At 41.7% G+C, this 16,592-nt stretch overlaps 1 protein-coding gene across 3 annotated transcripts in view; it reads left to right on the top strand.

Moving 5' to 3' along the window:
- FANCM (FA complementation group M) overlaps window positions 1-16,592 on the top strand; it is an 80,658-nt gene that overhangs the window by 49,065 nt on the left and 15,001 nt on the right. For all 3 annotated transcript variants that reach the window (XM_087746925.1, XM_087746924.1, XM_087746927.1), the window contains 2 exons: window positions 245-402; window positions 1,018-1,170. In XM_087746925.1, coding sequence (XP_087603051.1) covers window positions 245-402; window positions 1,018-1,170 — 311 coding nt within the window. The remainder of the gene's footprint in view (window positions 1-244; window positions 403-1,017; window positions 1,171-16,592) is intronic.

The following is a 16,592-nucleotide window of genomic DNA, read 5'->3' as shown; positions in this document are numbered from 1 at the left end:
CTTTGTTTATATGATGTCTGCCCCCAAAACAATCGTTTAATGGATAGATTTATCCATAATTATAACACAGACAACACCGTTTTGATACTTGTTTCTGACATCAGATTCTCTGTATCTGGTTTTGCTTGTGGCACAGAGAAGGTATTTTTTCTTTTGACTGGTATCGTACAAAGTTCTTTTTATTCTGTGTATCCTTTTTCTTCAAGTAGGTAACATTTTCCTGTTATTGTTTTTCCCCCCATAGGCCAAAAGCAAATACACTGTCATGAGAATTGGTCTCTGTCGCCTGAGGAATTTGAAATATGGGACAGACTTTACAGGATTAAGGAAAGTGATGGAGTAAAGGAACCAATATTGCCTCAAATTCAGTTTGAAACCTTAGAAAACCTGGAAGAAGTATCAGTGAGTTTAACCTAAATGTAATGCTTCCTTTGACATGAGGCCTAAAGGATACCCTAAGTAACAAAGTCAACTATGAATTTGAAGGAGGTCTATATTAAAAATGCAATTTTGAGAATTATATGTAGGTTTTTGAGGATAAGAATTTAGGAATTAGATGCTTGAAATGGGTCTTTGAGGTTAGGTCTGTAAATTAAAAATACATTTAGAAGTCTTTCAGTATCCAATAAGTTCTGTTCCTTTTTCTAAGAATTCCATGCAGGATGCTGTATTCATGTAGGTATTGTATCCTGCTTTTTCCTTCCCCTGTTTATATAACTAAAGAAGTGTTACTGAAAGAAAACCTCAAGTTTTACAAGATCTTTTTTGATTCGGAGAAAAAAATAGGAGCTTTTATGTCATTTCACCACTTAAAACAACCTGTCTTCCATGAAAAGTTGTGACAACAGAAAGCATGGATTTGTTTTTATTTTAGACCAGGCTTAAACTTTTGTCATAATGTTCAGATACTTTTCTATGTTCAGAGTATTTATTGTCCCTGACAGAAAAGTAGACGTTAGTTTTGGTAAACAATTTCTTGATTAAAATCTCCTTGCCAATCTTAATTTCAAACTGCAGAAGCATGAAGAGAAGGCAACTCGTGAACTTTCCTTGTCCGAATGGAGAATTTGGCAGAATCGTGCTTTTCCGACATCCATGGTTGATCACTCAGATCGTTGCTACCATTTTATCAGTGTTATGGAAATGATAGAACTGATGAGACATGAACAGGTAAGGTGTTTATGTTTGGCTGGCTGTAAGCGTGCACAAGTATTTAATGCCCAGTTGAATATTTAAGAAATAATGAGTGCTGTAGTTCTGTCTGGTCAGCTGAAACAAAAAGTGGGGGAGTGTTTGCCTGGGGCTAAGTTAGCCATTGGGAAATGGATAATGTGTATTTAATTTTGTTTCAGAATGTCTCCCACTGGTACGCTGTAATTCTTAATCTTTTCCACAGCAGTTGTTTAAAAACAGTTAGTGTTTCCCTAACCAGGAGAAAAGCCCACCCATAAATCATTTTTGGTTTAATGGATTCAAGCATCAATTTTTTACAAAAAGACATTAAATACAAGAACTATATATGTCAGGGAGCAAAGTCAGCGAGAGTGATATTAGAACTATTCCAGAGTGTAATAGGAATTGGAAATAATTTTGTATCATGTATGGCCATTAAATGCGTCCCATAAAACTGATGTGGGAATGTATTGCATGTTTTAAGGTGGTTGTGTTTTGAGGCTTTTTGGTTTGTTTTCCATAAAAGCTTTAATTAAAAACTTCCTAAGAATTAAAGGATAAGAGGAGGGCAGTCAAACAAACATGGGTGAAAATGATTTGGGAGATGAGAATTTTGTTTGCTAACAGGTATGGATAGCAGATAGGCCTTTGTAATGAAAGGCCCACACAAGAAAACGTGTGTAGGGGTAGATCTGTTGACAGTACCTGAAGACTTCAGTTGTTCACCACACTATTTTTTCCTCAGTGTAGCTCTTCTGTGCTCCACACATATTGCTTTATAGTGTGTTGAAGTTTTCTAGGTCATCAGAATCTGTTGCTAAGCTGCCAGAGTTTCCTGAATAACTAGACTAATCAAGGAAGAGAATAGGGACATTGTAGTGGTACTCCTTGCTAGGAAAGTGTATTAATGGAAAATTGTAAATAGACTTTCAGAGCTACGATAAGCTTCTCCACTTCATCACAGAACAATGGCATTCTTGACTTCTTTGAGAGTCCGTGTTCCCAAGGTAGGGTCAAGTACTGCAGAGAGAGAGAACTTTGGGGAGAGTTCAGGTAGAGAGAGCTGAAGGAAGTCAAGAGGCAAAGAAATGGTTAAAAAATTTAGAATTGCTCTCCTGATTGAGGACTCCCCTCCCCACCACCAAATCAGGCACTTGAAGTATTTGTGACTTAAGTTCCTTTTGTGAAGTTGTGTATGATACCAGAAGTCTGTTTAGGTTCCCAAGAGCCTTCAAAGTTGTAGATGCTAAATCAACATCTAGCACCCTTAGAATAATTTACAGAGCAAATTTGTGAGTCACCAAGCGAGTCTTCAGTCTTCTCCCTCAAACTCTGCCGAAGTAGGTGCCGAAAATAATAAGCAAAGCAGAGTATGAAATGCTTGCTTTCACAAGCAAGTTTTTACAGAACTTTTACGGAAATATGTCTGCCTACTGTCCCTCAGGGGAATGAGACAGCCCAGCCCCCCTACCTCTGCTCTCCACTGTGTAGCGAACAGAGAGGGTGTCCCTTCAAGGGGCAGGCCCCAAAACTGTGGCTTCTTACGTCACAGTCATCGTGGCATGTTGTGCTTAGCTCTGGCGATGGCCACCCAGCATAGGCGGGGTGTGTGGTGCTGCGTGCTCGGTGGCGCGCTCTGCTCGGCAGTCGTGCTGCCATCTGCCATCGTGGCATACCAGCTCCCTCCCCAAGCGCTTCCGAGCAGTCCTGTGTACAGCACATTGCAGCGCTGCAGAGAGTCTGCAAACAGTCTTGGAAAACGCTGGAAGATCTGCATCGGAAAGGCCAGGATACAGCTATTAATTGATAATACGCGATAAACGGTTGGCTTTCGCTGTTTCTAATTTAACAGCTAAATGTCAGCTCAGTCGTGATGCATTGTAGGGAATGCTCTCGCACTCAGAGGACTGGGACTGCCTGTTACCTCATTCAGCTGCCTCCCAGCTCAAAGTTTCAGGCGTTATCTGGATTGATTTCCAGCCAGCTTTCTCTCATCTGTCTTAACTAGTCATAGGTGGTGACGCTGAACTTTCTAATCAGTTAGAGGAGAAATTATAATTGGATGTCACTGGCATGCTGAAAACACCTTCTAATGACTCCACTGAGTATGAGAGGTCACAACATGACACATCACTCCACCTGTTGAATTCTTCTAGGGAGAAACAAAGCACTAGCAGTAACTCTGACCACGTCTGACACGGCAGAAGCTGCAGTCGGCACTGATGCTCAGTTTTTAAACTTCAGTGATTGTTGGCCTCGTTCTTATAGCTAAACCAAATAGTCAAGGTTCAACGACATCAAAGCTTCACCGTAATTGTTTCACAAAAAGCAAAGATGCGATGTGTCCTGATCTGTTTTGTCAGCACTGACAGTGATTTCTTGTACGTGACTTTTATTAATATTTTCTGAAGTCATCCTTGACTTCTCTGAAAGGCACTGATAGTCTCCCCAAGAGAGCATATGTTCCCACTGGCATTCACCGAAGGGAAGGGAGGTGAATGGTGTGTGTTGTCTTTACAGTGGAATCGCCTTGGAGCAGTCGCTGTCCTGCGGCAGTCCTTACTCATCAGGTAGATCGCACCAGCAAAGACTTGCTGCCCTGCAACGCGGAAGAGAACAATCTTCCATATTGCTAACCTGAGAGCATGTGTGAGTGGGGGGGTGCGTTTGGTTTCCCATTGCTACCAATCTTGTCCTTACTCAGTCTTCCTACAGCTTCAATTCTGGTGAATCAGAAAACACGTACAGAGAAAAAGGGGTGTAATTCTTCAGTAAATCAGACCAAAGAGCCTTTCAGTATAAAATATTTTTTTAAAAATACGTCTGTTCTAGACCATTTGTTGGCAAATGTTGCCTGCTTTGAGGGCCATCACTAGTACCATAGATCAGTTCAGTTTGGACCTGTGAAGCTCTCTGGTCCAACCCAGGGCCTGTGTAGACCAGGTGGCTCAGAGCCTTGACAAGTCAAGCCTTCGGGATCTCCAGGGTTGGAATCCCACAGCTTTTCTGGGCCCGTGGTTCAGCATTTGATCACCCTCATGGTGAAAAAAATTCTTCTAATATCTAATAAAAATTTCCCTTGTTACATGTTGTGCCTATTGACTCTGGCGTCCGTGTACCTCCAGGAAGCCTGGCTCTGTCTTCCCTTTGCTCTTACGTTAGATAAAGCTGGTAACGAGGTCCCCCTCTTCTTAAGACTGAGCAGAGTTCCCTTGGCCTTCCCTTGTACATCCTTGTGCTCCAGCCCTGTGACACTTTTGGCCGTCTCTGCTGGACTTGATCCAATCTGAGATATTTCTTGTACTGGGCCCCCAAAACTAGACTAAGCACTCCAGGTGTGGTCTCACAGAGGATGAAGAGAGGAGAATAATCGCTTCCCTTGCCCTGCTGGCTACTGTCTTGCTAATGGCGCCCAGGTGCCATCGTCTTTGTTGCCACAAGGGCACACTGCTGTCTCATTTTTCTGTCGTGAGTGTCTGTCATCCCGTTGAGGACCCTGTGGACAGCAGCCCTGCCCTCAAGCATGTCACCTGCTCCCCCTCACCTGCTGTCACCTGCAGAATTACTGAACACACGCTCTGTACCGTAGTCAAGGTCAGTAATAAAAATGTTAAACACTAAAAAGCTCTGAGAAACACTCCTAGCAGCTGGCCACTGGCAGGACCTCATACCAGGCCTCAAAACACTTTAATCATGGTGGTCCGGCCAGTTTTCCACCCACCCTTTTTGTCCACTTATTCAAACCATATCTCACGAGTTTAGTGATGAGGTTGTGTCAGAAGCCTTGCTAAAGTCAAGGTAATCAACATCCACTGCGCTTCTCTTGCCCACAAAGCTGGTTACATCTTCATAAAAGGCAGTCTTGAATTCTTCATCCCTATGTGTTTTGTATGCTTGTTGGGATATTCTCTTGAAAGCTTGAATGTTTTCTTACTACTTTGATTTCAAGTTTGTACTTTAAACTTAAAATTGGAATAACCATAACATTCATGTAGCATTCTAATTTCACACGTTTGGATTTTTCTTATGATCTAGTATTCCCAACGCTATTGCACATAAAATTGTTCACATCAGGATCTTTCAAAAATTATGCATGCTGTGCCAAAAACTGATTATGCCACATTGCCCATAGCCAGGCCTATGGGGAGGCGTGGGTGGTTTACTTCGACACTAACTGCTACGCTGATTTTTTTTGGTATGGCAAGAGTGCTTGTTCTTAGAAGAAAATATTAATTAAAAAAAGCAAAAGTACAGCAAAATTAAAGGAACTTAGAGATTTGTAGGCAATGTTTGGAATTTCTGCACACCTGCTAAGGCCTGTTTCTACAGGTGGGTATGTCTTGGCTGTGTTCCTGACGCTGATGCTGTGCAGGTTTGAGTAGCTCTGCAGGCAAAATTCCACCGACTGAAAGAACTGCCTGCGTTGTGTTTGCAAGTGTGGGGCTGTACCACACTGGCCCCATGTCTTTTTCTGCCACTGTATTTTCATGAGCACTTCAGCATAAGATTGGGAAAACCATGAGGTTTAAAATCATGCTTTTCTGCCAAATTTGAATTTAACCCTGTTCAGTGTCCTGCTCTGTTTCACAGTGAGACTCCACAGATGCATTCATAGAATCATAGAATCGTCATGGTTAGAAAAGACCTTTAAGATCGTCGAGTCCAACCGTTAACCCAGCACTGCCAAGCCCACCACTAAACCATGTCCTCAAGCACCACATCTACACTGCTTTTAAATCCCTCCAGGGATGGGGACTCAGCCCCTGCCCTGGGCAGCCTGGGCCAGGGCCTGACAGCCCTTTCGGGGAAGAAGTTTTTCCCAATATCCAACCCAAACCTGCCCTGGTGCAGCTTGAGGCCGTTCCCTCTCGTCCCATCGCTTGTTCCTGGGGAGAAGAGACCGACCCCCCCGGCTCCAGCCTCCTTTCAGGCAGCTGCAGAGAGCGATGAGGGCTCCCCTCAGCCTCCTCTTCTCCAGGCTGAGCCCCCCCAGCTCCCCCAGCCGCTCCTCCCCAGCCTTGGGCTCCAGCCCCTGCCCCAGCCTCGCTGCCCTGCTCTGGCCACGCTCCAGCCCCTCCATGGCCGCCTTGGGGTGAGGGGCCCAGCGCTGAGCACAGCATTCGAGGGGCGGCCTCACCAGTGCCCAGCACAGGGACACCATCACCTCCCTGGTCCTGCTGGCCACACTATTCCTGATACAAGCCAGGATGCCATTGGCCCTCTTGGCCACCTGAGCACACTGCTGGCTCATTGCGCTCGCTCAAGGCGGCACAGGCAGTTCAGGGACCAGGCTGCTGCCGCCTCCTGCATTTGCTCAGGAGCTTGTGCTACGGCTGGATGAACATGTCCCCAGGCGCAGGACGTGTTCCCAGCCTACAGCGCGTCGATCGGGATGGTCTTGATTCAGGCTTGGTGCTTTACAGACTACTTTGACCTGGGCGTTCTTGGTGAAGATTGTTTCTATAGCAAGACATAATATAACTTTCAGAAGTTTTGCTTTGCTGTAGTGTTCAGATGTGTTTTGAAATTGTAGGAAGGGCTATTATTAATTGAAATTGTAGGAAGGGCTATTATTAAAGAGTAGGATAGGATAAAGGGATATTACTCCAGCCTCTGGGAAATTCCCCTTTAGCAGAAATAAAGCCTGTAAAAATTTACCTAAAATGTTAGTCTTATTTGAAAATGAGTAGATGGAAACAATAATTGTTTTAGCAGTGATTCAAAGGTTTTGCACGTATGTACTGTGCATCCAAGTTCCTACTATAAATATTCTATAGCCAAATATACCGCTGCTCATCTGTCTGAGGTCAATTTACAGTTCTTAATAGCAGAGAGATTTAAGAGAAATACGAGTCGAAGCTATTTCCTTAAATAACTAAGATACTGAACTTCAAACCCCAGTTCTATTGATTATTTTCTTACTGAGGGATAAAATATAAAACCAGGCAAATCATTATTTTACTATGAATAACCAAATAATCTGGAAGTTTCTGATGAACGTAACTATTTCTTGGGAAGAATCTCATCCAGCGATTAGTAATAACTTAGTACGAGCCAGCTCAGGAGGCATTTGTGTGTTCTTTGTGGGTGTTTTCTTTTCCCTTACGGAAGAAAGCTTGGGAACTCCCTGATGTGTAGCTTTCCTTTCCTTGTGCTCACCCAGTGATTCCAAGAAACCTCCTGTGCAGTTGTGTTTTGCATAACAGGTTAAAAAAGTCAATTAAAAGGCTTGCATATTTTTAAATAGATGAAGTGAAAATGTTTGGGAAGAAATTCTTTATATTGTATTTCTATACTCTTAAAAACTTAAAGAAATTGGCACAATCAGAAGAAAATAAAAAAGAAATCCCAAATATGAACCCTGCGACAGGCACATCCACTGCAGAAAAGCCTTTAATGCCTGCGTGGCTTTATTACTACAGCAACGAGACCTGGGCAGATGGGACTGGATTTTCTACTAGCTACGAGCAGGGATTTTGTGTGACATGGTAACAAATCAAGTTGTGCTTATGCAAAATAATTCAATAGCTTTTAAGCATTTTTGAAAATTAAACTGTACTGTTTGGAAACAAGGTCAGGGCAAAGTAATCATTTTTATTGAAATGATATTTGTCCAAGTTTCTGAGGATAAGTAACAGGAAATATTGACGTGCAAGTGCATATTTTTTTTTTTTTTTTGCTGGGAGGTAGGCAATTCTTGATGACTTCTAAAAAGTTGTAACATTGTCAAATGTGGAAGTGTCTATTTCCCACTTCAAAGCTGGCAATGTGAAGTTACGGTCAGAGCAATCAGGCTCTCTAGAAAGATGAAACAAAACCCAAAAACTCCAATTAGAAGGATTTCTTTTTCACTTAAGTCATCTCTGATACCAAACACCTGGGGAGACAGGGTTTAGAAGATGAACCCAGAACAACTGCCACTAAAATCATCTGTTGTTTGTCATCTGTCTTAGGTTGCCTTGAAGGATTCCTGGGATGAAATGCCTCACAGTAGGGAAAATGCTCCCAGGATACCCTGAAATTCCATAGAAACTGAAAAGGCTTTCCATGATTTTGAAATTTTAAATCAGACATGTTTTGGGGGAAAACAGTGTTTCCAGTCAGCTGTGACTTTTCTCCAGGAGACACTGAATGCAAAGTTGAAAAACTGTTCAAATAAGGACAATGAACTTTTTTATTTTGTTATTAGGCCTTCATTGCCAATAGTATGTCTGGAGTTAAAATCCTGATCTGAGATGTGCAAGACTTCTTCCCCAGCCACCGACAAATAATTTAAGACAGCAAATGACGTTTGGTTACAGTGTTTAGGACAGGCGAACTAATGCCTCTGTGGAACTGCTGGTTTGAACTGTGGGACACTATTTATTGTCTGGGCATTGAAAGTGGCGTAAACAGCAGAGAACAGATAATCAAAGCAAGTACTCTGTCCTGGGATTCCCAAAAGAAAGCTGGGCAGAGGTGGCCCAGCTTGCTCTTTATTCCAGAAGAACCCAAGGGGACCACGCTTCCCAGCGCGGAGGTGGGAGGGTGTTTGTTTTGTTCTGAGGTGGAACGGCTGCCAGGGAGAGCCTGCAAGACCAAAAATCTCAGCTCTCCAATTAAATTGTTTTTTTTTTGTGCCATATGGATTCTTCTGATCTTGTTGCCAAATGATTTGAGTCCGAACACAAATTGAGACCTGGTTTAGATTGTTCAGGCCTTTAATTGCAGGTGCTTTCTGTTTTAATGATCCTGTGGGGTTTTGTGCTCACAGTGAGAACGAAGAAGTAGGAGTGATTAGGCAAAGGATTTTGGGGTGTCAGCCATGTGAAAGGGACAAGGGGACTGAGCAGATTGTGTGGCACCTGGAAGGGCTTAGCTGTGTTAATTTGAGATAGCATATCTGCTGTGTTCAGGGGTGACTCGGTGTTCCTGCACGGCGCCGCATGAAGCCTCCCGTAGCCCTTGTGCCTCAGGTTCAGGCATACCAGCCAAAAATGTTCTTTCCAGCAAAGTGAGATGATCTCAGTTTTCTGGAAAACGTGCCATAATATTATCACATCTTATGGAAACCAAATAAAATATCAAGTATGTGATACAGGGTTGCCAACTTAAATCTACAGACAAGAGAAAGTTCGTGTGCGTTCTGTGGTATGGTACATATAACACCGTCGCATACAGCTGCCTGCCTTTTGTGGGTTCTTACGGCTGGTGTAGGCACTCCGGATCTCCCTCCTGCTGTCAGCACAGTAGGAGAGCACGCGTCGATTCTGGCTGCTGTTGGCTTTGGTTGGTTTTGCTCCGTTGTTATTGTATTTGTTTAGGGGTGTGCGCGTGTGTGCAGTAATTTTGCATTTATGTTTCTGGATTTAAAATATTTGTATGCTGTTTTTTACAAGCTGTCAAAATATTTATGTACATGAATAACTGGTTGGTTGTTCCTTAAGCTCTTACAGAAGACAGATTTGGCAAAACTTTTACAGTAAGTAAAGTGCCAAGCATAAACTGGCAATCCATTCGTATAGTCTTGGAACTCCTGCAGCAGCTATGATACGCCAAGTGTCTTTGAAGACACCGTTCATGTTTTGAGAGGGGATAATATTTTAACATTGGTTTTAATATTATAATAACGCACTGACGACAAAGTTTAGTGCAATATAATCACATTTATTCAGAACCCTGACCTGCTGCTGTAGTTGAGAAACTGCTTTTAGAGGCAACAGGCCTGCTGTCTGCTTGGATATACCTGTTGCTGCTTGTATTTTTAATATTGGCATGGAAATGCAGTAAGCTTAGGAAATTATCCTGGCCACTGGGATTCAGGAATGTTTTGCTCTCTGTATTTTCATGGAAATGACATGTCGGTATCCAGGTCATTGCTGTATATCCCCTGTATATTTCTACGACACTTAGCACAGGGACATCCCAGCCTGAGGAAGTCAAATAGTAAATAGTATATAGTAAATAGTAAAATGTCAGCTTTAACCTGTCTATGATGTCAGATAACAGGACAAGCTGCAGTTACCAGGTCAGGCACCTCCAATACTAACTAGCTATCACTTCTGTCCAGAAAGTTTTATAAAATAAGCAGTTAATTTATTTTCTGACACTTCGGATGTTCTTGAACTTCACTCTTGCTTCTGTAGCCTCTTTAATGATACCTGTTCCCATAATTGCTAGGGCGCATACCCTGTATTTTGCTAATAAATCTTCCTTTTTAGGGATCTTTTGAGTGTTTTTATTGTGTAGCTGTGTTTGCTGTATAGCCAGGTACTCTCTCAAATTAGAGTATCAGCAAAATAAGTACAAGCAGATGAATGAAGAGTAGAAAATTGCTCCTAAGCAGGAGCAGGTGGTAACCTGCAAGAATTCCCAGCCGCTTCGAGCAGCCCGGGTGTCGCAGGAGCAGGCGGTGTCGGACGCTGACTTGGGTTCGAAGAAGGGTGTCGGGTGGCTGGACGAGAGCGTTTGTGATGCATCCAGGCAGGCTGCCCGAGAGCAACGACGCAATAGAATTAGTAGATACATCAATAACGCGATATCGTTAGGAGGAGAAGCATCACAGCTTTGTAGAGGGAAATTGTGGTTTCTGTGGCCTTTAGGCTTCTTTCATGAATCAACTGAATATGTTTTTAAGGGTCATCTGATATAATATACTTGAACTTCCAAAAAGTTTTCGACAGTGTTCCTTCCCCTAGAATCTCTTCTGGAAACTAAGCAATCATGGAGTAGGAGGGATCGGCGATTCTGTTCATTAACCAGCTCCTGGCCTGTGCTCGGGTGGCAGGGAGGGTAGCAGTGAAATCACATAAGCATCAAAATTGTTGAACCTATTTGTAAATGGTTTGGAAAAGCGATAATTTTTGCAGCAGTAAAAAATTATTTTTGTGATAAAGGTGGTCATAAAGAATTACAAAATTTCCTAAAGAGTTAGCCTGTAAACAAGATCTAAAAAGTTGGTGAATTAAATTCTGGACCGGTAAGTTCAAAGTTGAATGAAGGAGAAAGCTGCCTTAGCCAGGAAAGAGTTGGTTTGGATACTTCTGTGTAAACATTAATTTAATAATCACTGTTACTCAAAAAGGGGATTAGAATTTCAGAAAACAGTAGGAAAGGAATATAAAATAAAGCAGGAAAAATTATATGATAGTCAAAATATGTCATATGCCTATATCTTTTATGGAGCAAAAGTTCATCCACTGCCATTAAGGTCACTGGTGTAGATGCAGTTTTTAGCCAGTGTAAGCTCACGTTAAGTAGCCTAGGCGGGCAGATGGAAATGTTTTGGGGAAGGAGCATTCTATGATTTCTTTATTTCTATACTTTTCTCAATTCTTGGTCAGACACAACGCGCTGGGTTAAAGCAGCCTTTGTCTGACAGCTGTGGGTGTTTGTCCTCTTGCAGTCTTGTGCTTCAGTCTCGTCACTGGGCACTAATAAATACTGTATAGTACCTACATTTATGTTAAACCATTTCAGAGAGGCACATAGTATTTTACTGCCTACATCCCAGTTTGTCAAGCAGGTGAGCAGGATTCCTGAAAGGCAGAAGCTCCCTTTGTAGGAATGAGAGGAGCTGGAGGAGGACGGCTGCACGCTGTGATTCCTCTGTCCTCTCGAAGTCTTCCATTGCAATCGAAGTGCAGTTTAGCTCCCTCAGCGAGTGCGTGTTGACATATTCGATGTATTAAAAGCAATAATCATAGCCTAGGAGATATCTGTAAACCTTAAAAAGTGTTTGTGGGGAGCGGGGGAGAACGGCCACGGCTGAGAGCATTTGAGGCACAGCATTTCGGTGTCCCGAATACACGAAAGGGTGTCTTCCGTGTGTTGAGGACCGTGTGTGAGGGCAGACACAAGGGTTTTCCCTCGAGCGTTAAGGGATCGACTGATCACCTACAAGGAAAAAATTGTAACCACTTGTCATTTGCATAGACTGGTATATGCCGCTTTGATATCCGCTCTACCTACTCGTGCAAAACACTGTGTAAAACCCACCAGCCTTACTGTTTAATTTTTGTTAATATTCATGCTAAAACATAACTTAACGAGAAAATATGCCCATGTGACTAACTATATTGGCAGTGTTGACTCCACGGGATTTAATACTCGGTATGAAAGCTGAAAATCCAAAAGCCTTTCTTCCCTAGATCTAACAAAAACCAGTTCTGAAAGTAGGTTCTGGTTTGTGTCAGAAAAGACTTAAATGCCAGCTGTTCATGCTGCTTTTACCTCCGTTCCAATCAAGCTTTCGATTAAAGAAGTTGTAATTGTTAAAATCTATATTGTATCTGTTTACAGACTTATCTTTTCATTTTTAAATATCAAAATCACCAGGGTTTTGGCAGGCATCTGAATCTGGTTAGAAAATGTACATCCAAAGCACCTTATGAGGAGAGAGAGGTCAATTTTAATTTTTATATTAGGTGCCTTAAATTTAAATGCTAGAAAACAGAGTGTGTGTGTGTGTGTGTATACATATATTTATATATTAGAAATGAAAATTTTAATATCTTAAGTGTATTTTTCCTTTTTATTTTCTATATTAAAAAACCCTATTGCTTTTTAAACTGCACCAGTAATTCTAAGCAAGGTCATCGATTCAGTGCAATAATATAAGGGAGATGCCTGGTTTTCTACTCCTGCATGACCTATTTACTGAGTAGCTGGTACACGCTGGAGCTTCCTAGGTTATTGAAGAGCTGATCAGGTAATACAGATTCTACAAGTTGTACACATTCAGGCTAAAATGCGATGATTATAATTCTGTCCTTTCACTCCATCAGTATTAACTAGACTCACTGCACGAAAGTATTTCGAATGACTGAGTTGAACTAGAGCAGTTATATAACTCCGTGTAAGCCCGAAATTAGGTTACTGAAGTTTGTCCTAGATGCTAAATTTGTCTTCTGGACTGTTGTCCTGACACACAGCAGTTCTGCTAGCCTTTTCTTTTTTCCCCTCAAGTTAGAACATAACCGTGGGTATATGCAGTGGCCTAAGGAAGTTCTTCAGTGTAACAGCTCCTCACTCCTCCTGCCTTCTGTGTGGTACCCAATTACTTATCCATGCAAGAAATTTCCCTGTTTTGCTCCCTCTGTTTAAGTTTCTTTAAAGACTTTGGCAGGGACTTTTTGAAAGCCTTTCAGAAAGCTGGGAAGATGGTATGCATGAGAGCATCTCAGTGTTTTTGCTTGTTCGTCTCTTCAAAGAAATCTCAGGTTTGTAAGGTCTGATTTTTTTGTTTTCAAAAGCAATATTGACACTTCTGAAGAAGACTCACCCAGTAGTTATATTATCTGTTGTGGCTTCTACTAATTTATTCAGTATGGATATAAGGTTAGCAACCTATTAGCTTCCTCCCTGACCATTAAAAAATGGCATCACGTTTGCCACCTCCTAGTTCCTGAGGTATGTAAGCAAGAGATTACGTACCACCATTACCAATTCGGGAACTTTGTTCTTGAGTTTCTCTAGGTCCTTTGGGTGGCATGATTCGGTTCTGTTACCTCTTCACGTCCTAAGCATACAACTTTCGTGTTTGGCCATATGAAAACATAAATGATTTGCTCTTATCTGCTCTAACCCTTGGTCCAGTTGTGATTTGAATTATCCTTTTACCTACTCACAACCCTCATCTTTTCCTGCAGGTTTGATTAGTTTTGCGTTGCTTTACTTTGGGTTACTTAAAAAATACAGAACAATGTAGGGCCAAGAATGATTTGCACTGGTGCCTCTTAGAAGTGTATTGGGAGGTCCAGAGCATCACCTACTTGTGTTTCAGTAAGGTTTAGTGGTTTGGCAGCTGATCAGTCTTTAATCCATTTAATATACGTTGTGTTCTTATAATGCTTGGATACTTTAATTGAAATATTATGCAACATTCAGTTGTTACATAAATCTAAACATATCATTATCAACAGCATTACCTTGTCAACCAAACATGTAATCTCCTCAGATGATGTTTGGGAGGTTAATTGGACCAGATCAGGTTGGTTGGTATCTGTTGCTGCTCTTCGATTTCATAGGAAGACTTCCATATCTTGATTCTGTGTTTTGACTCAGCTTGAGGGAAACTAATTATTTAGAACCTACATATATCAAAATCATCCTTTAACCCTTTCATAGTAATTGTTTTCTTCGCTATTTCTGTATTAAGACTTCGTATAAGTCAGCCTGTATAGTCTGGGGATTTCCTTGGAGATCTCTCTTAAAAAACCTTAACTTTTAGTGTTGTTGGATATGTTTATAAATGGATAGCCTAAGCCTAGGCAGTAAGCCTGTAGCAGCTGAGTAGCATCTTCTGTAGTGACACATGGAGTAGGTGTTCACGGCCCGTTAGGGAGTTGAACTTCCTCCGCCTGCTCTACCGCTCTGCTGTGCTGACCGTACCGGCGTTGCATACGTTCTTGCTGAGACACAAACAGGATTTGTAACCAGCTCTGCCCCAACCCCAAAACAGCCTGTACACAGATTCTTCCTTACTATTCTGCGTATCATCCTTTCTGTGGCATGTGTATGAAGTTAGTGATAAAGTCTAAATATATATATTTTTTATAATTATTATTATTATTACTACTACAGAGAGTGAAAAAATACTGTTGATACTGGATAATATGCTTTATCTACTGCAACCAGAGAGGATCCCAAACTGTGTTAGGGTGTAGTCAGTCTTCAAATGCATGGAAGACGGCTTCGAATCCTGTTTTCAGGAATACATTTAGACAAGCCAGGCAGCAGTAATTTTAGGTGTGGTTATTTCTGCCTTGTGTGATGGGGTAGAATGACTTTCCAGAGTATTTTTCAAACCTTGATTTCCATGATTGACTCCTCTGCCTCCTGTAAGGAGTCTCGCAGTAAAAGGTGGTTGAACAGCAGCTCCAGGTGTACCGTTTTTGGAAACTCTGACTGTTTAATTTCTTCACAGCCTCTTTGGAAGAGACACCTCAGTGGTCCCAGGGCGTCCCAGTTTTATCAAGATGTTGGTCTCACAGCGCCACTGATTAGAGCAGCTCTGGAAATTTTCTTAGCAACTGAGTTACACAGAGAATAGGTGTTGAAGAAATGAGAAGTCATGTTCTCTGAGAATGAAGACCAGGGGTTGCGCCCATGGGAGAAGAGTCTGTGCATTGCTTGGGTACCTACGCTAGGGAGTGAAGAGCTAGAGAAGGATGGGATGCTACTGGAAGATAGAGATGTTGGAGTTTGAATAGTGAATATCAGCATGGCTAGTACAAGCTGAAGTAGAACTGCTCTAATAATATTCTCATGCGACAATGGGGAGAGTTCAGGAGGTTATGAGGACCTTATTTTTTCCTACTTATATATGGTAAGACTTTTGGAGAATGTTACTTGTACAGGAAGCAGGTAACCTTGTATTGTAAAAGTCCGTTTTATCACCCACTATTCTATAAAGGTACCTTGTTTAATTTCAGGAATTAATGAGTCTAGGGATTCATCTGACTGAACTGCCAAAAAATAATTGTACCTTCTGTTTAGATCTTACATCCTCATTTTTATTTTTTATTAGCAAAACAGGTCTGAACTTTGAAGGAGTGTTTCAAACCCTTGCTTTCAGAGCCTCATTTGACCCTTACTGTTCCTTTTGGAGACAGCATGCCTTAATTTTGAAATCTTAATTTAAAAGAGAGAGTGAGAAGGACAATAAATAAAGGGGGTTTAAATCCAGGCAGTCCTTGTATGGATACCTAACTGGGAGTGATGTCAAAGTCTATTGTGCTTTTTTCAAGTGTATTTTTAAAAGAGATGGTTGCCTAGGTCAGTGCCTTTTTGAACAGAAGATTAATAAGCATCCGTGAAAAAAGAAATAAGTTCGGAGTATGTGAGTGAGAAGTTCTTAATGTGTCATCAGTGGCAATAGCCCAATTACAAACGACAGTACAAAGAGAACAGGGAACTGCAGGCTCACTTGTGCTTCAGTAAGGGTTTCTTCTGCTCACAGCACCTTTCTCAACTTGCTAGTCCTCCCAGAAGTACAGCCGGTAAGCATTAGCCTGTCTGAGGACATAACACCTCGCACGTTTTATTAGCAAGGTGAAGTTGCTTGCTGTCAGTGTTCTAAGAACTGCATCTTAACTGCACTACACGGATGCTCACTGTGGAACACTGTGCATTGGTGCTCTGTTAAATGCCGTCTTTATTTATGCGTGGTATCTTTTGATCTAAGACATTCAGGTTTGACTACCCAAGCATGGATTTGCAGTTAAGCTGCCAGCAAACTTTTTGTTTGAAAGTTCCGACCTTAAATGCAAAGCACATTCCTTTTGTTGTTTTTTTTTGTTTGTTTGGTTGATTTTTTTTCCTTTCTAGTAACCTTTAGGAGTATGAAAACCTTTGTCACTTGTTTTAAATATCCTTATGATAGGTCCTTGTAAGCCTGTATGTATTTATAGTAAATATTACACTGTCTTTGTCACCAG

Source organism: Nipponia nippon, unplaced genomic scaffold, assembly GCF_047370975.1.
Source record: "Nipponia nippon isolate SJK-2023a ecotype South Korea unplaced genomic scaffold, ASM4737097v1 scaffold_11, whole genome shotgun sequence".
Taxonomy (NCBI): Eukaryota; Metazoa; Chordata; class Aves; order Pelecaniformes; family Threskiornithidae; genus Nipponia; species Nipponia nippon.
Note: the sequence above shows the minus strand (reverse complement) of the source record. Positions and strands in the feature narration are given on the sequence as shown.